Here is a 26,255-nt window from a genome sequence, read left to right as displayed (position 1 = left end):
CCATCTCATCCTCTGTTGTCTCCTTTTCCTCCTGCCCCGGATCCCTCCCAGCATCAGAGTCTTTTCCAATGAGTCAACTCTTCACATGAGGTGGCCAAAGTATTGGAGTTTCAGCTTTAGTATCAGTCCTTCCAATGAACAGTAGAAGGTGCCTAACCACTTACTGGCATCGCAGGCCTCAAGAGAACTGGAGACCTGGGAAGGCATTTCACCCTCAACGTCATATTTCTGTCATATGCATGTACCGCTTTACTACCTTCCCTTGTATTCAGTTGTCTTTTGGTCCTATTGAGCAGAAATCTGCCCCTCCTCCACCTTTGATCTTAGCTCTGTTCATCAACCTCACTGGTCCCATTTACCAGACATCAGCCATCTGCATCCCTCAAATCTGCTTCTCGATAGGGTGAACACCTCTCAGGCCTTCATGGGTTCCTCCACTGCCTTGTCCCCTGGCTGTGGTTCAGTTCATGATGCCTGGCTCTGACTAGCTTTTTCTAGGGGTGCCAGTCAGCATACTAGCCAGCCCACGTCCCTCCTCTGACCCTTTCATTCCATGTAGCCTCAGGTTACATCTTCATCAAGTGAAGACTGTATCCTCTGCTCTCCCTGACCTGCTAAATCACATCCTGCCTGTTTTGAACCGATTATAATTTTAAAGGAATGTTATTGTTTATTAAAAAACAAATAAAGATACTTGAAAGTAATGAAATAAAAAAACATTTTGGCAATACCTTCTGAGTTTTAGGGCAGTCTTTGGGTTTGGTAGTCTCTGTATATGATGCTTCCTTAGATGGGACAAGGAGGGATTTAAGTGCTCACTTTAGCAGCACATATGCTAAAATTGGAACATTACAGAGATGATTAGCATGGCTTCTGCACAAGGATGACATGCAAATTCATGGAGCATTCTATATTTTTGTCTTTGATGAGTATTAAAATGTAATAATGTAAAGTGACTGTGTATATGAATACATGAGTATATATTTTTTTTAAAAAAAGAGGGACTGAAAATCCCTAATGGTCTTGGCTGTGACTTCAGCACTGTGGACAGAGGCCAATGGAAGTATCCCCAGCTATGCCTGGGAGGCGGTTGGTGCATGGAATGATACACACACAGCCTTCAGGGGCCAGAAGTTCTTGCTGTTCAGTCAGTGTCTTACAGTGTACCAAGCTCTTTTCAATTACCAATTTTATCCTGTCTTCACTCAACTATCAGCCTAGGAGGCAGACAAAATGAAGTGTTTTCCAGATGAGGAAACTGAAGTTTAGCAAGGCCAGACTAAACAACCCTATGAGTGGGGTGGGAGAGAGAACACTAATTACTCCATATTTAGCAAATTTAGCGATCACTGCTCTACTCTGGCTCAAGTGCACTTCTATTTATCTCTAGGGAAAGTCAGAGTGGGTGGAAGTTTTTGTGGAACCAAAGCTCCAGCCAACCCTGGGAACAAGTGGCAGTTGGTATGAGGAACAGAGCTGGGAGGGTCTGAAGTTCGTCAAGATTATCTGAATGAGAGTAGAGAAACCTTTCTTGTCATGAGGGCTCAGAGGTCCAGCTTTCATGCCTTTTTTCTCTGTCCCAATGCTTGACTTCACTGAGCCTGGAAACAAGAGAAAGGATGTGTAGGATGTTATTGTGTCTGAGCCTGATGGACTTCTGTGGGGAAATTCCAGGAAGGAGTGGTGTGGGAGTCTATGAGTGAAGAGGGTGAGTTGTGCAGGTGGTAAGAAATCCTCTGATGTGGGCTACATCTGTATGCAACTGGCTACCTATGTATGCCTCTTCCCTGGGGGTGGAAACAGAAGCTGCTGGACCAGACAGCAACTTTCTTTGAGGTGTACTTTGACAGGGAGCACAATCAATTAAGAGCATGGGCACTGAAATCAGACTGCCTGACTCCCCTATTTCTTAGCTTTGTGACTATGGAACCTCACTTTCACTTTTTCATCTGTAATACAAATCACATAGGATTGTTTTGAAGATTAGCTTATGCAAAGTACTTAGAACTGCCCAGTGCATAGTAAGTGCTAAAATATTAGCAATTACAGTTGATTCTTGAACAATGTGGGAATTAGGGGAGCTGATGCCCCTGCCACAAAAATCCTCTTGTAACTTTATAATTGGGCCTCCATATCCTTGGTTCCACATCTGCAGATTCAGCTGAGGATTGTGTGGTACTGTTGTCACCTATTTATTGAAAAAAAAATCTGCATATAGTTGGACCATGCAACTTAATGGCCTCTGGTCCCTAGAGAGTTAGCTGTATTTGTTTTTGGGGCTCCTATGGTTTCAGAGTAGAATATCTGCCTCTGATCCAAAGTCTAGAGATGCTTTCACGTCTACAGGGACTGGCTCTGTTCTTCCCAGGCAAAAGGGATGAATTGGGGATTCCATAGTCCTTTGAAAGCTTTTCCAGATCTTAGTTTATCCAACCTATCATATCACATTAAAACAATTGGCAAAGATGGCGAGGAAACTCTCAGACCAAGGAGAGCCCAGACCAGGAGAAAACAGCCAACTAGTAGTCCACACTTTGTAGTTCAGCAGAAACTGGGAAGGGAATGTCTAATACTGGCCCGTGGTGTGTGTTTGGGGGCAACACACAGCAAGGAGGCTCAGAGGGCTTACCTCTTCCTCAATTTCTTCAAAAACTTTGACTTTTCTCTTCTGTGCCCCCATCTCCTCTGTGTCCATGGTGGAGCCCCTGCCTCCTCCCACCCGCCCCTCCACCTGGCAACCTAGCTGTGGGCTTCCTGGAGGCTATAGCTGCTCCTGTTTTAGATTCAGGAATTGGCCAATGATAGGAAACCAAACCGAAACTCGGCAGGTGCCCTGAACAACAGAAAACAGAAGCCAAAATAACATCACAATCTTTTTATTATGATTTCCATTGTGCCCAGCCTCTGGGAATATTAGGCTCCTTCTGGAGTGAAGGCTGAGCCATGCAGAGGAGCATGCAGCTATAGTGATGGGAAGACAGGGCTTGGGGATGTTCCCCTTAGCTTACTGTCAAGTTACCTTCTGAAGAACAGCATTGGATCCTCCATTACTACTTGAGCGCTCTCAAAGCCACTCTCACAAGTTTGTGTTTGGCCACAGGACAAATCAGAGGCCATCTCTCACAGGAGGCTACACTTGATGGCCTTTGTTTCACCATGGATATGGAAAGGCCTTGCTACTTATACCTTGATGTTCTTATCTGTCGTCATCCCAACCCATGCTACACAAACTGGAATGTTATTGGGCTTCTTAGTCACTGACGTGAGCAGACCTGACATCCTCTTTGATCTGAGTCATTGGGGCATGTGGCCCAGAGGAAAGAAAGTTTTTCCTTAGTGCTAGTGGGGTCTATTGGAGATTCTGTAACCTGTTCATTTTCTTTCCTTTCAAGGTTGCCTAAAGCAGTGGCAGCAAGAAAGCAACAGCAGGGAAAATGCCTAGTCCTACCCCACTCCAGGGTGAACCATCTAGAATAGGCACGACACATTAATACCCCCCACTCAAGCAGGCCTCTGTGGTCTGGGCTGTAAGCTAAGGGCCCAGAGAGAGATTCTGGGCGAGCTGAAACCCAGTGGTATGGAGAAAGCAACTATTTTATTTCACTGTAAACAGAGGGGTAAAAAGGGGTTTAGTTACAGGTGCTGCCGGGATGTCCTGAAATTCTGGCATCAGTAGTGTTTTGCCTTTAAAATGCCAAGTATGTATCTGTCTTTACTCTGTTGGTTTGATGGGACCTGCAGGATCACCAGAGCCTGCTACTAGTCCTGCCTTGAGGTTCCTCTTGGCTTTGTGGTATTCATGGCTGGCCTGGGGCCCTACCAGACAGCTTCTTTTGAGCTTCTCTCTTGCCTTTAGGCTTCTTGGCACTACTTTTACTGAAGCCGTGAGACCTGCAATGGTTGAGGTTGAGGCTCAGCAGCCTAGGCACAATCCTGAAGCCAACACTCAGGGAGGTGCTCTCTTCCCAGGTGGTTTGATTCTCTGCTTCCCATATTGTTGATAGGAATGGGGGACCCCCATATTTGGTCACTCTAACAAGGCCAGGGTGACATCCCATAGGGAGCACTAGGGCCAGAAAGGCCAGTGTCTGGCCTGCAGTCACAGTTACTTAGGCTGAGGACAAAAAGAGGCAACGTGCTCATGGCCTCAGCCATGGCTATCCTCTAAGAAGAGCTCTTGAAACGGATCAGTATCTGTTGAGTGAGGAAACTGCTCCATCCCTGGGATAAAAGGGGCCTGTTGCTCAAAAGTGTAGAGCCTCCATCTACTGGGAAAGGCTGATCTCATGAGAGGAAGCCACGGGACAAATCTGAGGAGGCTATGTGGCCACAGCTCTTGCCTCAGCTGACTCAGTCCCAAAGCTCCACTACATCATCCAGACGTCCCTGCCTTTATATCTGAGCATGGAGAAGAGGACTGTGGGTTAAAAACAGACTGAGGGCAAGTAGTCTTCAGAGGAGCATCTGTGTAACCTCAGCCTCCCTTGACTGGGGGTGGTGGTGCAGTTGGGGGTGACTGGGAAAAGAACTGATCTCTGCAATTTTGGGTAGCTAAGATGGAAACATTTTCTCATACTCCTATTACAGTCAAACACTAATTTCTGTACTTGGCAGAATTTCAGACAGTCACAATGATGAAAGGGCTTGAAAAGGAAAGGAAATGAGCTTCACTAGGTTTGGGTTTGGGTGGAACTCCAGGAGTTGGTGATGGACAGGGAGGCCTGGCGTGCTGCGGTTCATGGGGTTGCAAAGAGTCAGACATGACTGAGTGACTGAACTGAACTGAGGTTTATAAAAGTTTGAATGTCTCCATACATCCTGGAGAGAGACCCAGTGGATTAGGACACTGCAAGGGGAGACCTCAGAAAGGCAGGTTGGGACAGAGCTTCTATAACTCTTAACTGAGGGAGCAATGGAACCTCTCCTCTTTCCTTTGGTAAAAAGTTAAATGCCTATGGAGAAGAGACTGCTTGCTTTTCCATCCTTTTCTGCTTCCTAGGACTCCTGTGACTTGGCACTCCATCCTTTCATGAGGGCAGTGTCTGCCCTGGGCCCTTTGCAGCATGTCCCCACCAAGGAAGCTTGCTGTCCCAAAATAGGGAGGGGTAGTCCCAAATGGGTCAGATCCTACCGTAGAAGAACCCTGGGGCCTGTTTTGCCAGGCCCTGAGATACAGTTGGCCTGCTCTAGTGGCCTCCAGTCTTTACCACTCACCCACAGAAAGCTAGAAGCTACTGCTCCAGAGAGGTAGGCATCACCCTGGTCTGTGAAGGATCAGGGAACAAGAAGATGGACTTCTAATCCTTGTGACTGATGATGAGGCAGGAGAAAAAAGCTGTTCAGCTCTCAAAGCCTAGAGTTTGCTTTTACTCAAAATGCCTTGTCCTGAGATCAAGCAGCCCAAGGCCATTGACATAAAAGGTGATTTGCCAGGAGAGTAAGCAAGAGCCCTTGTGCTTAATGTGGTTTAATCTTAGTGCAGAACCCCAGGCCGGGCTGCTTCAGATGCAGTCCTTGGGCCCAAGAGTCATGTGCTTTCTCTTTTTTTGGCTGGACTAAATAACGGCCCCTCCTACTGGTTAGTTTTGGGAGTGGCTATGGAGTATTTACAAAGAACGGAGCCATACACATGAACCCAGTTCATCTTCTGTCTGCTGCTTTTCCGTCCTAAAGAATCCAACCCCAGAAGCTTCTTACTTAACTTTCAGGTCATGCTGTCTACAGGAGGAGACCATATAGTGCTCTTGCCATGCCCCAAGTTACAGCTCTCCCCTATCCCCTGAGCAACACTGAGTTGTATGCTGTCTTCTGTAGAAGTGCCTAAAGGAATGGGGATGTGTTAGTTTATTTGTGACTGAGCCAAGCCTCTCTCGAATAACTCCTGGTACCAAGTCAGACCTTGCTAAACCTAAGTCATGAGGTTGGAAACAGAAGCTTGAACTTCAGGGCCTATGCTTACCCATAGTATATGCTGACTGTAGAACTTGATAAGTACTTAGGAAGAACAGCTGGGGCTGAGAGGCCAGGCTGGTGGCCTTGTGGCAGCATCTTTTTGCCTCCAAAGTCCTCCCTTGCCAGGTCCAGGCCCTAAGCTTGTGGGGAAGAACATGTAGTGAGCAATGGGGAAAAGAAGCAACTCGGGCAATATCTTAGTAACAGGGAGAAGGGAACACCTCCTCCTTCTGTGAGGCTTTGCTGAGACTTTCTCTGTTCAAGAGAGCTGAGATCTTCAAATCCTCTTCTTGGCTCCAGCCTCTTATGCTCATTGTCATGTGGTTTGAAAGGAGCCCCTGTTTAGGGCTCTGTATGCCATACCACGGCATACTTTTTTATGTCTGCAGTTAAGCTAAAGAATGGGAAAAAATGAGCCTTCTCTCCTCTTTCATCCAGGCCTGCCCTCACTGGAGCTCAGGCTTTGGGTCTCTGTGGTAGCTGACTTGGGTGAAGCACGTAACCCAGAAGGCTGTGACTACTGCCATCATACCTGTTCCATTTGGCCCTTGGGCTCTGGGCCATAAGCACCCACCTAAAAAACAGGGGTCAGGATGGCTCACCTTGGGTTTGGACTGGTCTGCTAAATAAAGACTTTTGGACTTAAATGACCTGGATGAGAGGGTCCTAGATTTCTGGGTCCCTGGGAGGGGCTGACTCCCCTTTTTCTAATTGGCACTCCACAGACTAGCTGCCTTCTCTGTCACCAGGAATTGGAATTTAAATAAATAATGAATAAATAATAAGTGCAGTGGTGGTCTTCAACCATTTTCCCCACCCCAACAAATCTGAGGGACATAGCACACACCTACTAGAACAGTGCTTCATCACAGAAGGGATTTTCAGTGTGGGAAGAGGGAGTCTGTCAGCATCTCTAGAAGAGTATGTAAGTCTGATATGCCCCCTTATTAGGAATCACTTGGCCAGAGACTGATCTACTGTAAATGAAAACTGGCCAATAGAGAGACCGCCCCGCCCCTGCCAATCTATACCAGGGACTTCACAAAAGAACTTTGGTCTTTCTTAAAAAAAAAGAAGTCTCAGGTCTCTGATGGCATGGATAGCTAGGTGTGTGTGTTTGTGTGTGCATGTGTGTGCACACATATACGTGTGCAGTGGCAGGTCCAGTCTGTAGTGTGAGGGCAGGGGGTGGTCCTGCAGCAGATGCTGCCACAGCTCCCAGGGCTTCTCCATGTGGCAATGCTTTTACCACCTCTGTTGTGAGGGAAATGGTGACTTCAGTGCCATAAAGCTTAGTGATAAACTGAGATGTGGACAGTGCTCCACCCCCAGAAGTCTCAGTACCAGAGGTTAGTGGGGAAGGGGAGAAATGAAAGAAGGGAGAGAATGCCACTGTCCCCAAACTGAGCTTTTCTGCTCCATGCTATCCTGGGGGTTTCAGGTGAATGGCCGAACTGTTGGGACGAGCAGCCAAGATGTAGATGACACTCTCCTGCAGGAAGGTAGGCCAATCCACAAATCTGGAGGAGAAGTAAAGAACAGATTTGTGAGGCTGGCTGCTGAGTCTGGAGGCTCACGAGAACTGATCCCAGCAGCAAGGCTTGAGCTGGGCAAAACTCAGGGAAGTCCTGGCTTGTGCCTGACGTGGTGCTGGCAGACTGTGCATCCAGGCTGACAGCCCTCTAGCCCTATGGATCTGGGGTCAAATGTGCACTCTTGAAGTCTGGTTTCTGGGGTGGGCATTTGTTGTTTTGGGGTGATGGTGGGTAATGCCCAATCTTACTTGTGCGTGTGGGGGTCAGGGTGTAGACAGCCAGGTAAGGAGGTGTCACTCACCTGGACTCAGGCTCTGTGGGCAGTGGGGCTTTGTCCTGACTCTTGCTGCTGCTGCTGGCTGGGCTGCTGTCTGCTATGGGACCCACATGGCTGACACTGTTGGGTACAAAGACATGTGGTTAGAAGTGGGACTGTGAAAGGTCTGCCCCTCCCATATTCTGGTGAATCCAAAGCTCTGGTGAACCCATGGATATGCACGTCCAGGCTTTTCTGACATGGGTGACAGAGTCTGGAGTCAAGGCTTATCTATGCCTTGGCCAGTAGGAGTCACTGGCCACTATCTAATTCATAGAAGGATCCTCTCCTGGCTATTGGATGAAAGGGCAGAAGAAACAGGGAGGCAGGTAACTTTCATACCAAGAGACAAAGGAGGAGGGTAGGTGAGTTGGGGCAGAGATTGGTAGGGAGTGGACCTGACACTGCAGGAAGGAGCCTCGGTGGGGCGTTTGCAGAACCAAGAGTGCTGGGCACGGTGGCATTCGGCCTCGCTGATAGTGCTCCCGCTGCCCCGGGCCAGGAAGGTGGCTCGGGCTCGCTCCCGCTCCTTGACTGTTAGAAGCCTTAACAGAGAGTTCTGTGAAAGAAGAGACAATTAAGACCTTGGAGATGAAAATATTTTGTAAACTGTCAAGCCATAGAGAATCCTACCTCCATTATCATCTCTGCAACCTCCCTTTGAAGCTGCCTGGAGCCTTTCTGGTAGCACCAACATTTGCAGTGAGGTCCAGCGCAAATCAGTCTTCCTTGGGCAGTTTCCCCAGCCCAGAAACTGGATCAACTGTCACTGGCTGGAACCTGAGCCCTTTCCTGGTACTGGTTCCTGCTCAGAGAGTACCCAGTGTTCCCCCAACCTGCCTGGCATGCTTCCCAGGGCTCTGTCACCCAATATCCCACAGACATTCACCCCAGCTGGCCCTTACCTGGGGACGCAACTGCTGTAGAAGCAGGAGGGACTCGTGGGACAAAAAATCAGGCCACTCGACGTGTCCTCGGTGTTCAGGGTCCAGGGCTGCAAACTGGCGGGCTGCCTGCTCCTCTTGTTCCTCACTGAGAGCCCTGTCACTGTTCCCTCTCTTTGCTGTTTGGTGGCGGTAGCGCAGGAAGTCCTCCAGCGTCAGGGAGCAGTCTGTGGGGAGGCACTGCATGCTAGCCAGACCCACCCTTCTCTCAGCATCTGGAGTACCTCGACTCACCTCCAGTGCACCCTCCAGAGCCCCTACGCCCACAGCTTTTGTCCAGTCTTTGTCTCCATAGCCAGGATAACACAGGCTGTGACCAGGGGTGGGCCAACAGCTTGCAAATAGGGCTCCATTTACACCCTTGCCCTCCAAATTCCAGATTATTTCTTTCATGGTTCATCCTAGAAAGTATGAGGGAGAAACCTGCCTGGCCCTCTCCATTGGCAGTACCACCCAGCCTTACCAGGGATAACTTTACACTGCTGAAAGGTCTCTGTGAGGCTGTACATTTCCTCCTCAGTTAGCAGCAAGTTGAGATTGTCCTGAAAAAGAAGAGCTAAATCAATGGCCATATAGGCCAGAAAGAAAGGCCAAGGATCAAGAAGGGTGAAACAGTATTTCAGATGGAAGGCAATTATGGGATCATCTAATCCCAGCATCCCATTCACAGTCAAGGACACTGAGGCCCCAGAAAGGGGAAAGGACTTGCTCAGAGCTGTCCAGCTCTGACCAGGATCATCCCCAGAACCCAGTTATCCTGGTTCCACCCCACAGTCCCTTTTACTAAAGTAGTGGCTTTTGGATTATTCTCCAAGATAGCTTAGGGGCTCCTTGGTGGTGCCTCAGGAAGCTGCTGCAAGCGAAAAGGGGGAAAGTGGGTAGGGTTGTGAATCCTCTGCTCCATCAACCAGAGTAACTCCATCTTTATCTATTTTACGTATCTGGCCTCTGTGTTAGACTGTGTTCAAACAGTATTTTAGTTTAAAAAGTTTAATTCTAACTCTAGTTTCCATATTTGGTAAAACTGTTTGATCCTAAAGTTGTATCACTTTCACTCCAGAACAGTTTTGAAAGAGATGCCATCATGAAAAATTTCCTAAAACCAAATGAATTTTTCTTTTTAGTGGTGCCATGGAAGTTTTAATTCCAAAAGAGCACTGATATGTTATTTCATTAGCATTAATTTATAGTCTTACAGTCTTTAAACTGCCAAAGATTCTTTACAGTAGATCATTTCCTCTCTAAAATACCAGTAAAGAGAGGCTGGGAGGTAGAGTTCATAGGACTTGCTGACCCGCTGGATGTGAGGGGTGAGGGAGAGAAATGAGTAGGGGTTGGTAACTAGGGGGTGGTGGTGGTGTTACTATTTACAGAGGCAAGGAACTGAGGGAATAATGGGTGTGGGGAAAAAGGTGAATTCATTTTGGGGCATGTTGAGTGTGAAGTACCTGTGAGATATTAGATGGATATAAGTCTAAGAGACAGGAAATTTAGGTCTGGACCCACAGATTTGGGAATTATTAGTATTTAGGTGGTGGAGTAGCCACCGAAGTAGATGAAGATCCAGAGAGAGAGAATATAGTGGGAAAAGAACCCTGAGAGACACTAGCATTTAGGTCTAGGACAAGAAACTAAGGGCACTTAGGAAGAATGGTCAGAGAAAGAAGTTGGGAAGAGAATCAGTAGAGGATACTGGATGCCAAGAAAAAGAGTGTTGTACAATGTACAGGTAATGTTAACAGTGGTTATACAAGTCAGAGGTCATTTTACTTATTTTCTATTTTCTCTGATTTCCATATTTTGTGTAAAGATTCTCACAAAAATATTCATACCCTAAAAAAAAAAAAAAATGGAGCAATAAGAGGTGCTAAATACATCAGAGAGGTCAAGTAAAAGATTCCTGAGAGAAGGTCACTGAACTTGACAGTTAGGTCACTGGTGACCTTAGAAGAGCCAGTTCAGCAGAATGATGGATACACAAGCCAAATTACAGGTGGCTGGGGAATCACAGGAGATGCATTGCCAAACAGAGTTGCTGTAAGTGAAAAAGCATTTGGAGGAGTGGTGACTAGGAGACACTGCCTGTAGAGGAGGCTCTGCTGTGTCATATCGCAGCTGGGGAGAAGATATTTATGTGACTAGAAGTAACTGTTCTATACTTCACTTTACGGACAAGCCATGGAGAATGTGTTATTTGTTAGGAAGTAGAACATCTTTACTTTCTCCTCGGTGGTAGGAAGAAGAGGGGATCAGCTTATAATCCTTACTCTGAAATCAGTGAATAATGAAGATCTGCAGGGCAACAGATCAATAAAGTAAGACTTGAACTCTACTCAGATTTACTGACAAATAGACATGAATCTGTATTTTTATTTTCTCAAAGGTTAGAGGACATTTATGTATAATTTGCAAAGTTCTGAATCAACAGGTCTTTGTTATTTAATTCACAAAATGATTACTTCAGAGATGAAGAGAAAGGCTCCAAAGAGTTATGTAGAAGGCCAAATAAGGATCTCAGGACTAAGAACTTTTCCTGAGGTAAAATCTATCCTTACTGAAAGCAAGCCAGTTAGGATTTCAGGTTGGTTTTCCAGATGAATACAATGAATGACAACTATCAACTATTAGATTAAGTACTGTTCCAAGCAAGACTTCCCTCATAGCTCGGTCAGTAAAGAATCTGCCTGCAATGCAGGAGACCTGGGTTTGATTCCTGGCTCGGGAAGATCTCCTGGAGAAGGAAATGGCAATCCACTCCAGTATGCTTGCCTGGAGAATTCCATGGACAAAGAAGCCTAGCAGGCTACAGTCCATGTGTCTGGAAAAGTTGGACATGACTTAGCAACTAAACCACCACTGCTCCAAGCAGAATCAATTTTGAATAATGAGGTCTCATCCTATGCATTCTGTTCTCCAGCTCAGTGGTTCTCAACTGGAATGTCCTGTTCCCCCAGGACACATTTGGTAATATCTGGAGACATTTTTGGTTGTTGTCACTGCAGGTGGGTGTTACTGGTATCTAGTGTGTAGAGGCTAGGGGTGCTGCTAAACATCCTACAATGCACACAGCCCCCACAACAAAGAATTATTGTGCACTAAGTGTCAACAGTACTGAGCTAGGGAAAGCCTGTCCTAGCCCTTGTATGTATTATTGGAACACTCTTCAGGTCACTGCCCAGAAACCAGAGTTGTAAGACTGGGCCTCCAGGGAAAGTGCCCAGTCCTTAGAAGTGCAGGAGCCCACCGTCCCGGCAGCCAAGGCTCACACAGTAGTGGCAGCTCCAGCCTGTTTCCGTGTGGGCTGTTTCAGTCACCTCTGCGGCACTGTCTCCCTGGATGTAGCCCATGCGGCGTAGGCAGCCATCATGGAAAACCCTGGTGCAGACCCTGCACGGGAAGAGACTCTCGGCCGTCCAGACTTCACAGACATCACACATCTCATCATTAACAACCTGGGGAAAGATGGCAGCAGTGAACAGCAGCAAGATCCTAGGCCACCAAGCACAGAGCTACCTGAATGGGGCTGAGTGTCCCTGGAGTAGCCTAGAGGAGCAACTCCAACTGAAGCCACTGTTAAGGCAATAGAGCTTTCTCCCTGGAAGATAAGAACCAGCAGGTTTTTCCAGCTGCCCAGGCCTCTGTGACTATGTTTCTGAGCAGGGATGCTATTAGCATTTTTGGAAAGAATAATCTCTTGTGAAAGACTGTCCCAGGCATTGCAGGACCGTCAGCATCTTTGTGTTTCTTGGCACCAAATACAAGAGCAACTTCTAGTTTTGTGACCCTCTCCCTACCCCACCCAAATTTCCAAATGCCTCCTATAGAGAGCAATATTATCTCTTAGGTGCGAGGGCTGGCAAAAGACCACCTCCCCCCATGGTATCATTCCTTATCACCTGTTTCCTCAAGTTTTATCACTAAGTCTATCCAGGATATAACATTTTTATTCTTGGGGAGGAAATTCAAAGATTACTCTGACTCAGCTCCATCTTTCTGGTTTTGAGTCTTACTTTAACCATACCCAGGCCTCCCTGTCCTGCTTTCTGATCCTCAGAAGGTCTAAAACTGGAGGATTCTGCCATTTATGGACACTCACAGGCTCTCTGGGCTCCAGGCGGATATCTGGAGGCTTGTCGTCATCCAGCTTCCGGGTGGGGCGGATGAAGGCAGGGGGTGTAAAACGACTGGTCCTGTCAAACTCCTCAGGCTCCACTCCTCGCCCATCCCGGAGTCTCTCCCAGGAGGCACGGTTGACACTGCTCTCTTCTTGGAGTGGTGGGGCACTTGCCTCTGCTTCTTTCTCCTCCTGGACCTCCTGGACAGAGCCCTCTACTGTACCACGGCGAGACCCTGGAAGCTCACCTGTGCGTCGGATGGAAGGCCTGTCCCGAAGCCCATCCTTGAAGGCAGACACAGCCAGGCTCACCTTCTGCACCTGTTCTACCGTCTGCCGCTTGGACATCAATACCCCCATGGCTCTGTGGATAGAAAGCAGAGGGGCCCAGACTCAGCTGATGGCTTGTCATGTTAGGCCAATGCATTTCAACCATTCATCTAAGTGGCAAATGCTGTTAAACAGCTTTTCCCTTTTCTAGAACTCAGTAGCATGGTGGGGTGGACAGAGCACTTGTTAAGGAGTCAGAAGACCTTGGTTCTATTTCTGACTGGCCCTGTGACTTTGGTTTTCCTGTTGGTAAAATGAGGGTGACCTACTCAGCACACTTCACAGAGATATGAGACTAACACTAGAAAAGGGGCTTATGTAGACTAGAAAGCACTCTACAGATGTGAGATGGTATCTCTGTCTCCCTTCCTGTCCCAAAGCCAATTAGGTCTAGGGGCCCCAGGCCTCTGCTACTTTGAGATAGCTGGAGACCAAAGAACCCAAGTCTGCCAAAGATGATCTAAGGCATAAAGCAAGACTGCAGCTACACCTTTCAGACTTGGGACTGAAGGAATGCTCCTCTGACAAGTGCTATACACAACAGTCCACATCAAATGTCTACTTTTTGAGTCAGAATGCATGAACTCCTATTTTTGGAGGACTGAATGCCTCATTCAGGAAACTCTGCCACCTCATACATGTGGTCAAGGTCTCAAACACTTCCTTTGCCCTTTTTAATTAGTAGCTATGCCTGTTTATGAGTCTGTTTGTCAAACACAGACAACCAGCCCATTACAAGCTTTACAGTGCTTCTTACACTTGTAAGCCTTCACTAGTATCATGCCCACCTTTTCTGCTTTGATTCTCTGAACTGTTGAACAAAGGTCTATATTCTTTACAGGTTAAAAGGTACATTATTCTTGCTCTTCCTCTGTAGTACCAGGGCATTGGAAAGTGAGGGCACAACATGGCACACTGCAGAGCTGGTCTGCTATTTCCTAGCCTGAAGTGTCTTAGTGGATGGAATTCAGTTGGGGAACGTCTGTTCTAAGTGGAACAAAGAGTCCACTTGCTCTCAATCCATCATAATCAGGCCTATTGAACAGTAATTTGTGCGAGACACTGACAGCTTATCATTGGAAATAGAAGGTGGGGGAACAGGGTCTCACCACTCAAGCTACTTAATACCAGAACTCAAAGAAAAATAAGACAGAGTTCTGGAAATGCCTAAAGGAAGGTGAGACCATACAACTGGGAGTCAGAGTGGACCTTGAAAGATGGGTAGGAAGTTATCCTCAGCGTGGGGAAAAAGGTGACAGAGGGAAGGAGGAGAGATTCAGGCCGATTAGAAGGCTACTATAATAGTCTAGGCAAGAGGCAGAGGGTTTAAACTGAAATGGTAGCAGCAGGAATGATACTGACTGAGTTGATTCGATACTATGGAAACAGAAATTTAGGAATAATTGATAACTTGATTAGATCAATGGAAAGGGCCAGAGGGCAAGTCATATTTATTTCCCAGCTTTATTGAGATGCTATTGACATATAACGCTGCTTAAGTTTAAACTGTACAATGTGATGGCTTGATAATCATATTGTGAAGTGTGTACCACAATAAGGTTAGTATATTCTTTATCTCACATAATTACCATTTTGTTGTTCTTATGATGAGAATGTTAAAGTCTACACTCAGCATCTTTCAAGTACACAATATAGAATTGTTAACTATGGTCACACACTGTACCTTAGATTCTCAGAATCTTTTCATCTTATAAGTGAATGTTGTACCCTTTGACCAATATCCCCCATTTCCCTCACCCCTCAGCCTCTGGAAACCATCATTCTTCTCTCTGTTTCTACGAGTTCAGTGTTTTTAAATTCCACACACAAGTGAAGTCATACAGTATTTTATTTAGGATTTTCCCACCTGACTTATTGAGATGGAAGTTTTAAATTTAAATTTAAAACTAACAAGAAGGGTAGTGCCATTTATGGAAATTGGGAAATAAGAAAGAGGGATGATGAAGCTGGATTTTATACATGTGGAATGAAAGATATCTCTGGGACATTCAGGTGTTATGCTATCTGCAGCTTAAAACTTTTCAATGGCTTTCTAAAGCTTTCAGGATAAAGTGCCCCAAATCAGTTTCTTTTTTTTCCAAAATATTTATTTGGCAGCACTAGGTCTTAGTTGTAGCCCTCAGGATCTTCTATCTTTAGTTGCAGCACATGGGATCTTTAGCTGTGGCATGCGAACTCTTAGTTGTGGCATGTGAGATCTAATTCCTTGATTGGGGACTGAACTGGAGTCTTAGCCATTGGACCATCATGAAAGATGCCAAAATCAGTTTCTTTACCATGGTCTGTAAGGCCCTCCTCAGTCTGGTCTTCCTTTTTTATTCTGTTCTAACCACACTGGTCTTCCTTTAGTCTTTTTTTTGCCATGCTCTCTCCATTTTGGACCTTTGATGATTCCTTCCTCCTGGCTAGTGCTTCTTCATCTATCAGAGCTCAGTTCAACTACTGGAAGTCACTGTCAACTCCCCAATCCACGTAGGAGTGCTGACAGCACTGTGCTCTTCTGCTTGAAACACTTATCTTTGTCATTACATATTCAATAGGATGATTATTTAATCAATGTCAGTTTCCTCTATTAGCTTGTTTTTATCCTGTGTAGTATCTACTTTTACTGACTAGCAAAGTATCTGAAAGAGAAAAGGCATTTAATAACATTTTCCAGTTAATTAATTGTGGATAAGTCTTTTATTTTTCAGAGACGTCTTAATACACATAAAATCTGATGACAGCTATGTCTTCTTTCTAGAAACAACTATTTTATGTGCCACAATAGTGCAAATTCCTACTCTGCCTAGCTGCTTGCCCTGCTATCACTTGTTATTAAAGGAACCCAGCTCATTTTTTAAAATTTATAAATTTACTGGTAAGAAAGGAAAGATTCCATTTCCCCTTTTATAAAATTTGTTTTTAAAATTAAAATATGATTAAAGAGCATTTGTTGTGAATAAGTGTCATTTACAGGATGGTAGCAACAGAGATTTATTGAGGCAAGATTTATTGATCAAATTCAGGAAACTGTTTAAAGTGATTAAAACCTCATTTTTTCCCTCAGTTGTAAACAAATATTAGACCACAGCAGTATGGTCAAATTATGTTACAATGGAAGACTGAACAATATGAAAATCATTGAGGCAAAAGTAATGTGGAGAGATGTTAAAAATATATGAACATTAATGAAAAAGGCAAGTTACAAAAATGCTCATGTTATCTAATCTTTGTTAAGAAAGGATGCATGTTTTTCACATTTTTGTTAATCTGTTTTTTCTAATTTTCCTACCTTGAACATTTTATAATTTAAAAAGTCACAGAGGCAACTTGGTGCCTTGTTTTAGCTCTGAACCTGCTGTGACCTAGGACATGTTACTCTACCACTATGGGCTTCAGCTCTTTATCTGTTAATGCGTATGTTCGGAATATGCAGTCTTAAGCATTTAGAATGCTCGTGTTCTTTTCTACATTCTTTTAAAAGTCCATGTGAGCTCTTCAGCATATGAGGCTACACAGCTTGGGTGCGGCTATGGGTGGAGGAGAGTGTGTATGTTAGAGCTTTGCTGAGGCTGTGGACCCAGGGAATCCGTCTTTTTTTTTGGCTGTGTAGCATGGCATATGGGATCTTAGTTCCCCAACCAGGCATCGACCCATGCCCCCTGCATTGGAAGTGAGGAGTCTTAACCAGTGGACCACCAGGGAAGCCCCCAGGGGGCTCCTGAGTGGCTTGGTCTGCAGTCCAAAGACACTGCTCACATGCCTTGTGCACACTACTGTGCTCTACAGTTAGGTGGAAAAGCAGGTCCCCAACTTACAGTGAGAGGAACAGGCAAGGAGAATGCAAAACTAACACTGAGCCCTTCACTGAGAACCTTCCTCATGATCAATTACTATTTCCAAGGCCACAGTGTTTTCCTCAGAGGCCTTCCATGGTATGTTTTTCACATTTTTGACTGTGGCCCACAGTAAGATATATAGTTTATGATGTAACCCTGTATACACAAAGTTATAAACACATGTTCATAGACCTATAACTGAACCCAAAGTTTTGTAAAGAATCCTAATTTTACTACATGTCATGCTCCCAGGTATTTTCTGTCCTCTCTATTCTAGTTCAAAGGGCAATCTTGATAGTGACTCTTTAAAATGATTTGATAATTTCATAACAGGTCTGGGCCTGCAATTTGGAAAACAGCCATAGAATAATTATACATTTTTAATTAGAGAACTATGCTCTTGTTTTTTGATTTAAAGATGGTTACCTGGGTTGGGAAGATCCCCTGGAGAAAGGAAAGGCTACTCTCTCCAGTATTCTGGCCTGGAGAATTCCATGGACTGTATAGTCTATGGAGTTGCAAAGAGTCTGACATGACTGAGCGACTTTCACTTTTCACCTCTGAAAGACAAGGACAACATTGTGGGGTACAAGGTATGCTTTTCCCTTGACTGGAATGATGTAAGAATTGAATTCTCAAGCCTGTCTTAAGAGTCTGTGTGGTTGGAAGGTCTAGAAAATCTGGATGGTACTAACATACTTAAAAAAAAAAAAAACCACCTTTGAAATAATTCTAGATTCATGCATGCGTGCTCAGTTCTGTCTCTTTGCCATCCCATGGACTGCAGCCTGCCAGGCTCCTCTGTTCATGGGACTTTTCAGGCAATACTGGAGTGGGTTGTCATTTCCTTCTTCAGATACTAATATACTTTTGACTGAAGAAAACCATACTGTATAACAAGAGTTTGATCCTCTGACCTGTGGGCATATGTAAAAGAATATTTATCAGAGCATTTATTTTTACAGCCATAAAAAGGTGAAAATTACCTTAGTGGGAGAATTATTAGATAACCTGTGATATATTCATGATATAAAAATAAAGAGGAAAAAAACTGGTTTAATCCAATACAAACATTAGTTTCAGAGCAATGACTCTCATTGGCTGGGCATATAGAGGTATATATATCAGAACTCTAGGAAAAGGGAAGAAATAGTGGATTGAAAAACCATACCAATTGTAATATATTTATATTTGGAAAACAAATATTAAAAGCCATCACCTTTTTTGGGGGGTATGTAACACAGACTACAAAACAGCAGAGCTTGACAGTATTCTCCCGGTTCCTGGGAAGATATAAAAGGTGCTATCTCTCTAAACAGCTGGGGGTAAATCCCTCCCAGAAGTTGTAGTAGAAGATTCCGAAAGCAGTCATAAGACATTAGTGTTTATCAGCAAGAAGGCACAAGTTAAAAAAAAAGGTTGATAAAAACTTATTTGGAGAACTGGAATAGCCATATCAAATTCATGTTTTCAAGAATGATTCATTGGAGGAAAAATCAGTGGTGTGCATTTGATTCTTAGTGGCTTTTTTAGATAATAAGAACTCTGAACAAAGTCCAGCCAATTAGGACGGTTATAGTCTGTAAGTGACCCAACTCATTAATAGTGTATTGGCAAACTAATAAGCATATCCCAACACATTGCAGTCCTGCACAACCTTTATTTTCTGTAAGGATGTTAAGAATCACTATTAAGCTACTCAACTGTTAATGATGTCTCTGCAGTGGATTTTTAAGTCTGTCCTTAAAGGAATTTCAATGGAGACTGAAGATGACATCCACCATCAAAACAGACAGACAGACATAAAAATAAAAAAACACTTTCTAGTCCTGACCACAGGATCTTCAAGGACTGCTATTCCTTTCAGTTTTCTAGGCCACCTTATGCCCACAAGGGCAGAAAATGTAGGGCAGAGGCATTAAAAAGAAGCATCAAAAATCCAAACAAGAGCCCAAGTCATTTTGCCTTGACATGGCTTTAATTTTGAGAGTCAATTGTGAGGATGCAACAGAATTAGACTTCAAGAGTGAGGCTGAAACCCTTAATGCTTAATGGAGAAGGATTGAAACTATACACAAAAGACACCTTGATTAAAAGCAAGTATTCTTAAATATCCATGATGTGCACCTGGGGTGTTTGAGAAATAAACAGAATCAGTCCTAATTTCTAGAGAAACAAGTGGCGGTGATTAGTGATGGGTAAAAACAAATGCCTGGTGAGAAAAACCTGGCCTCTCCGGTGCTGGAAGGAGTCCTAGGAAGAAGAGTTAAAAGGAAATCAAGTTGCACAAATGCCATAAATTATATCTAATGATTACTCCTTTTGCTGATGGTGAAACTGGGGTTTTCTGCCTCCTAACAAGGATGAAGGAGGGATAAAAAGACATTGTGCCAAGAATGATGTGACTGTCAGAGGATGTGTACTTAGAGAAGGCTTGGGATAAAACCTCATGGGAGCAGGAGCAGGTGGTGGGAGTAAGAGGGACAAGAAGGTAGAACAGGGGTGTGTGAGTCTATGATCAGGAGAAGACTAAAATAGATGACAACCAGAACCTTTCTTCAGGGAAGAAAAGTCTTTACATGCATTTGTCAGGCAGTAATACATACATGGGCAGCCTTAAATGTGTATGTGCAAGGCACACCCATTCTCTGCAGAGCACATGCTTACAACACAGTGGGATTATTTATAAGGGCAAAGTGGTAGGAGTAAGAGGAGGAGGGGTTGCTCCATAGCAGGAGCTGGTGGAGAAATAAAAGGGAAGATGGTGAGGGAACCTCTTCCAAAGTTCTCTATAAAGATTTGTAGCTCTGAGGAGCCTGGGAAATAGCCCTCTCCACAGGCAGGAGTCTCTTCACTAGGCATGCTAAATGTCAAGTACATTTACTTGTCTTCATATGATTCTTGTATGGGAATGGCAGCTATTTGAAAAAGGCTCAAAAGTAACTAAAAGTGATTGTTTGGAGGTTATGAGGACTTTCCTAGGCAGGAACAAGGTAAACTCCCCTCTGAGTTGGGGGACAAGGGAAAACAACCAGAGTGGCTTTGCTGCTAAGTCGCTTCAGTCGTGTCCGACTCTGCGACCCCATTGACGGCAGCCCACCAGGCTCCCCGTCCCTGGGATTCTCCAGGCAAGAACACTGGAGTGGGTTGCCATTTCCTTCTCCAATGCATGAAAGTGAAAAGTGAAAGTGAAGTCGCTCAGTCATGTCCGACTCTTAGCAACCCCATGGACTGCAGCCCACCAGGATCCTCTGTCCATGGGATTTTCCAGGCAAAAGTACTGGAGTGGGGTGCCACTGCCTTCTCCAAGAGCGGCTTTAGCAGATATTAAAAGGAATCTCAGTTTTTCACTGAGATTGAGAGGGAGAAAAATCTAAGTGGCTCTCACTGCCTTCCACAGAGCATGTTAACTAGGCAACAGAAAAAGTTTGAGATCATGGTATCACTATCCTTTCACATCCTCAATGTTGGCCATAGAGGCTGGTCAGGCCAAATCTTCAAAGTTCAGTTCTAGAAGCTATACGGTCACCTGCTCATCTCCTCACATCTACTCTGCTCTCTCAGAGGGGACCGTGACTGCTGACTCAGGGCTAGCCAGGGTGAGAACAAGTGATCAGACAGTAGTTGTGGGTGATCTCTGACCACAGGAGACAGCTACAGAATTTTAGAATTTGGCCAGTTTCCATAACCACAGTGATTCAAAAAAGAGAGAGAGAGACTAGTATTACCAAAGTCAACTGCATTTATGCTGTATCCCCGGGCACTGTGACCGGCCTAGAGGGTGGCAATTGCTCTGAGGTCACGTGCAGTAAACTTAAAAACATATCTCCTCCCTCCTCGGCTTGGGATGGAGAAATTTAGCATGAATAGCATCTGCAAATAAGGGTGAAAATTTTCAAGGTTGTTGACAACTGGCTCCAGGTAGCATGTGCCTAAAAAGTTGTCTGAGAGCCTCAGGGAAAGCCACACACCTAATACAGAAGGTGACTAGCCATAAGGATATGGAAACCAGTAGAACCAGGGTCTCCAAAATGCAGAATGCACAGCATAGACTCTTTAAGCTCACCATGCACATCATCAACCTTGAGACTGTAAACACAAGCAATCAGAGTCCTCTTACCCTCTGCTGGTCTTTGAGGAAATTCAAGCCTGAAATAGCCTGGCTGATCTCCAGTGGCTGGGTGCTGCTTTAGGAATCCAGCACCTCACCATAGTGCTCATGGAGTTTATTTCTAGTCGGCCATTCTGTTGCGGGGCAGTAGCAGTCTACAGACTACTTTTAGTTTTCATGTCTACAGATCCTGAAGGGGTCTAACTAGTATCTCCCTGTCTTCTTCCATTCTCTTCTAAATATTTACCCAGTGCAACAGCACTGGCTTCTGTCAGCCCAGGAAGAAACAGTCACCCCCAACTGCACAGGGCTCTTCTGGGGTTTCCAAGGAGCAGAAGGGCTGAAGACTGAGTAAAAATGTCTTCTAGGCCTCAGTTCAAGAGAATGAGACATGAGGGAGGTGCTGTTGTTTAATATTTTCTGAAAGTCCAAAAGCTTTAATACACATGAAGACAAAATTATGGGAGGCTCTTTAGCCTCTGGGAGCCTGGGATGAGTCTTCATGAAAAACTACAGTGCTGGCTTCCCACAGAAGCAGAGTTACAGTTAAGGAATAACACACCATCAGTGATTAGCTGGTGTGATTGCACTTAGCAAGCAGAGCTTTTCAGCAAGATAGAGACACTCCCTGTTCTCTGCTCTAGGGCCCTGAAGCACAGATTCAGCCCCATTTAATGTACCCATTACACCTTAATTATCACGACTTACTTATTTGTTGATTCTACATATATTTGCTGAGTACAGCCTACTATGTGTCAGGAACAAATTAGGTGCTTAGTAGCTGTTGGTAAAATGAATAAATGGAACCTTACTCAGCCTGTGAGAAAGCAGTGTGAGTATGTGTGCATGTAGGGGGCATAAGTTTAGGATTAAAAAAAAAAAAAGTGTTGCTTGAGCTAAATTTTGAAATATGAGTGGGAGTTACCCCAGTGGAAAAGAAAAAAAACGGCATTCCAGGAAGAGATAAAAGCACATGCCAAAAAGACAAATCAAAAAACAAAACAAAAAAAAAAGCACACGCCAAGGCATGGAGCTATATGGGGACTCCATCATGGGTTAGATGGTATGAAGCCAGCCAGGTGCTGGAGGGAAATAGGCAAAGCAACCTGCCTTCACATAAGAATTAGCCAAAAGAACTGGTTTGAGGTAGTATGCTGAAACTGTTTGAAGGGAATATGTATTTGGATCTCAGGGAAACCCAAACCAGAGAATTGGGTTTTCTGAAGCCAGGTAGTAGGATAGCCCTGATAAATCCCAGGGTTGACCAGTAAGTACACTGCTTGGACTTTGGCCCAAGAGGAAACACCTCTTCATGGCCTAAGAGCTGATACATAGTGACTGTAGTGAATCTCTGGGGCTTTCCCTCTGGGAGACCTGTAAGTCTTATAAGGAGCTCAAAAAACAAAATGAAATGAAACAAAACAAAAAAAAAAAAATGGAGAGAAAGCCAGCCAGCCATCCAGCACACTGTTTTAGTAAGAAGACCCCAGTAAGATGAAATACTTCTCAAAACCAAATAAAGATCATGTATATAACAGGGCTTTATAAGTTATCCAACTCTAAGGTACTGTCATCATTATCACAGAGAGAGCCAAGAGTGTGGCCAGTTCACTCAAAGCATATGGGCAAAAAAATATTCTGGCAGGGCAATGGCATGGGGACTGAGAATGTGGTTGCCAGAGGAGGCACAGAACAGCAGTTGTGTTTCAGTGATGCCTGGGAAAAGACATACTATATGATAATTCCTATAGATACTGTAAAGCTGTACTTCTCTCTCTCTCTCTTCTTGTTATATTAAATGATTAGAGAAATGCAGACTGATCCTATTTGAACTCCTCAAGGGCTAGAAACTCTCATATTTATCTAGCATACTGCTTGGCAGTTGGTAGCACTTAGTAAATGTATATGGGTCTCTGAGGGGATTGCTGGAAGAGGAGGAAGAATGAAAGGAGATTTTATAATGGTTTCTTGGTCCAAAGCTGGTAAGCATTTCTGTCAGAATGTGGTCATTAAGATTGAGGGGTTGGAGTGGATAATAATATTCCCATTAGAAATGAATAAAGCAATTTGGGAAATGAAGACAGCAGAAACCAAGAGCACTGCTGGAAAAAAGCATGTAGAACTAGAAGATAATAGATTCTGTAGCTAAAAAGAAATATTTGCATAAATATGATCCACTTCAGAACAGGTGTACTGGAAAAAATACAAGGAGTATGAGAAATGGGCTGGGAAAGGTCCTACTATTCATATGTTTGAGAAAAAGGAAGCATTGTCTAGAGATGGCAAATGTAGAGGAAGAAAACCATAGGAATGTGGTCAGAGAAGATGAGGAAGATTAAAGACTGAAAAGTCCAGACTCATTTGTGTGCACTTGAGTGAAATTGTGTCAGCCATGTTCTCCTCTTTTATTTCTCTTTAGAGAGCTTTTTTTTTTTTTTAAAGAAGATTAAGGCCACCTGGTGACATCCTTCATACCCATTGTGGAACGATTTGATCTGCAGACTCATATTGCAATTAGAGGAGAGATATTCTTAGAATTTTATAATCTTAATGTTTACCCATTGCTGGACATTAAAGAAGTGATATCTAGCACCTGGAGCCATCTAACAGTTTTTCCAGGGTCATGAGTAGGTGTGACACAAGTTTAGGAATAAAACTCCAGTGATAAATCTCTGAATCAGAGCAAAGATCATATTTGCAGGCTTGCTCTGATTTTCTGGTGTGTTAAACTGATGAGAGGGGTTTGAACTGAAAGGGGATTATAAACAACTCTCTAGTGGGGAGGTGCTTAACCAATATCAGCCTTTGTCAGTTTACTTCACTGAGCAGTGCATGAGATGCCACACCCAGGTTATTCTGTTGTCTCACAAGCCTGATCTCTCTTCTCATTATGTAACCCCAGGAGCTCAGGGAACTCTCTTCTATTAAAGGAGAATGTCACTAGGTTTGGCTATGTGGAAGTAGAAAGGAAGAGGGATACGAAAACTCTTCCAGAATGGCTCAGTGGTGAATTCTATTGCTTAGCGCCCTCACCACTCCATTTTTGGACAAGACACCACAGTCTATCCTTGGTCTCAAATTCACACCCTTAGGATTCAGGTGGAATGAAAGCTACCACAGCCCAGGCGGTGAGATGAGGGTGAATCACTATGTCCGGCACAGACCCTTTGCATTCCTCAGACGATGGACTCCCAGTATGCCTTCCTTGGCGTTAAGCCTTTCTGCCTCCCCCTCATCACACAGAGGCACTATTGGTCAGGTGTCCTGAGTGGTATCTGTGGACCAATGTCTGCTAGTGCATGTAGTCAGATGGCCACAAAGACACTGTGGGTCATGCTTTCTAACAGTAATCACGCTCTCTGTCCTCTTCCTCAAGGATTTTGCAAGCTGGGAGGGTAGTCTCAGAATACTCCATCCTCTGAAATGTTCCACTAGTCCCCCTGAGCAAATTCCATCAAAGACCATACCCAGAGGCCTCTCCCAAACCCAATTAAGTACAGAGCCACCCAGAGGCATCATTACAGTGGGGCTGTCAGTGAAGGAGCCACACCCTGAAATCTGGGGATTCAGTGGAAATCAATTCCTGCAGTAGTCTCATCCCCAATTAAGCTGTCTTCCTCCACTTAATTAATCATCACATTTACTGAGTGTTTATACCACTGCAAAGTCCTATGCTTGGTATCTTAATGCAACTTATTAACAAATAAATATTCTTGCTTCTGCCTCTCCTTGATACTTTTTCCCAAATAAACTTAGAAAAACAGATTTCAAGATCCCATGTTTTGCGACCTTGGGCAAATCGCTAAACCTCTCTTGAGTCTTAAGTGCCAAATGTTTAAAAGGGGTTAATTTCATAATGCTGTTGTAAGAATTATATGAGATGTTAAGCTTCCCTGGTATAGTACTTGGCACATGGGTGCTCAATAATCTTACATATCCTTTTTTCTTCTGTCAAAGGATCGTCTTTACAGGACCTGGCTGAGTCAGTTGTTCTACCTGATTTTACTGCTTTTTAAATCTTGAGGGCCAAGCCCAGGGCCTCAAATCTCCTTTCTCTGCTTCAGAGGCATCGTTGGTCCTCTCCCCTCTCTTCACCCTGTGCTCTTACAGAAGTTCTTGCCTCCAACTTGGAGCCAATTGGACTACCACAGAGAACACGAATTCTAATGGGGTGGGGGACGAATGGGCAAAGACGCAGTGCCACAGGAGCCCTGACTCTAGACCGTGAAGGAGGGACACAAGTTAGGGCACGTTGAGCCCTGACGGAGGTCAAGGCCAAAGACCTCTGAGCATATGGGAAGTTACTCCTGGCCTGGATTCCACGCCAGGATCCTCTCCTCCCAGTCAGCGGCTCTTTCCAGGCAGTTCTAGGGTACTGCCTCGGGTCCTCTTGTATGCTGGGTTCCTCTGTGGGGTCCGTACCAGGTGCAGGCTCCTACGGCTCCCCTCCGTTCCCAAATGGTCTTCCACCGAGACAATACTAGAGACCGCCTTTGCCCTCCCGTAGGTACTCAGAGCACGGTCTCTCTGGGGATGGTGTCCTCCACACTGGGCCTCCCCGTGTAGCAAACGCAGAGAGAGCCCTGGGAGCCTCCACTAGCGCAGGGGTCTTCCATGCGGGCGGTTCCGCACACCGCCTCCAGGGCTCGTCCAAAGGTAGAGGCAGGAAAACTCGGGGTTCATCCACTTACACAGGGACCCCTCGGGGACGGCTCCCACACAACACCTCTGAGTCCGCGGAGGGTTGTTCGCTGCCTGCAGACCCGCCCCTCACGGTGCCTGCCGGGTCCCCGCCGCCCCCGCCCCCGCTTACCGAGACCTTCTGGGTGCGGGACACGGGTCCGGGGCTGGCGGACTCTACACCGCGGGCCCCGCGTCGCCCATGGCCGCTCGGAAGCCGGCGTGTTGGGACCGAGCGCCCGGAGCAGGCGGCGCGGGCGGAGCAGCAGGCTGAGGCGGCGGCGGCGCGCGCGCCCCGAGCACACCCACCCCCCCTCCTCGCGCGGCTGCGGCGCGTGCGCCCGCGCGAGACGACCTCCGCGGGCTGAGGGGCGCGCGCCCCGCCCCGCCCTCCGGCGCTGAGACGCGCGGCCCTCGCGCCTCAGCCGGCG

At 45.4% G+C, this 26,255-nt stretch overlaps 1 protein-coding gene and 1 non-coding gene across 4 annotated transcripts; one reads left to right on the top strand and one right to left on the bottom strand.

The window, feature by feature from the left end:
• The first annotated feature begins 811 nt into the window (after window positions 1–811).
• LOC128052933 (U6 spliceosomal RNA) lies at window positions 812–918 on the top strand. Its single transcript, XR_008199884.1, has one exon. It is a non-coding gene; the product is annotated as a U6 spliceosomal RNA (small nuclear RNA).
• A 1,949-nt stretch (window positions 919–2,867) lies between these two features.
• Window positions 2,868–26,097, bottom strand: PHF24 (PHD finger protein 24). Of its 3 annotated transcripts, none has more exons than XM_052644939.1 (8): window positions 25,958–26,097; window positions 12,844–13,225; window positions 12,014–12,199; window positions 9,211–9,289; window positions 8,709–8,914; window positions 8,202–8,362; window positions 7,789–7,884; window positions 2,868–7,472 (listed from the first exon to the last, which is right to left on the bottom strand). In XM_052644939.1, the coding sequence occupies exons 2-8, from the start codon at window positions 13,219–13,221 to the stop codon at window positions 7,376–7,378; spliced, it is 1,203 nt and encodes a 400-aa protein (XP_052500899.1). In that variant the 5' UTR covers window positions 13,222–13,225; window positions 25,958–26,097; the 3' UTR covers window positions 2,868–7,375. The 3 variants fall into 3 exon arrangements, with proteins under 3 accessions (XP_052500899.1, XP_052500900.1, XP_052500901.1); XM_052644940.1 differs by having other exon boundaries at window positions 12,062–12,199; XM_052644941.1 differs by having other exon boundaries at window positions 13,110–13,225.
• Window positions 26,098–26,255: the final 158 nt, after the last annotated feature.

This window comes from Budorcas taxicolor, chromosome 8 (genome assembly GCF_023091745.1).
Source record: "Budorcas taxicolor isolate Tak-1 chromosome 8, Takin1.1, whole genome shotgun sequence".
In the NCBI taxonomy this organism is placed as follows: Eukaryota; Metazoa; Chordata; class Mammalia; order Artiodactyla; family Bovidae; genus Budorcas; species Budorcas taxicolor.
Note: the sequence above shows the minus strand (reverse complement) of the source record. Positions and strands in the feature narration are given on the sequence as shown.

What these genes read in the sequence shown, in the direction of transcription:
- PHF24 (XM_052644939.1), bottom strand. Translation starts at nt 13,221, where the DNA reads ATGGGGGTATTGATGTCCAAGCGGCAGACGGTAGAACAGGTGCAGAAG. An exon ending in GCTGGAGCTGCCACTACTGT is followed by an intron (nt 9,290 to 12,013) that starts GTGAGCCTTGGC and finishes CTTCTTTTTCAG; the next exon opens with GACAATCTCAACTTGCTGCT. An exon ending in GCTCCTTCCTGCAGTGTCAG is followed by an intron (nt 7,885 to 8,201) that starts GTCCACTCCCTA and finishes TGTACCCAACAG; the next exon opens with TGTCAGCCATGTGGGTCCCA.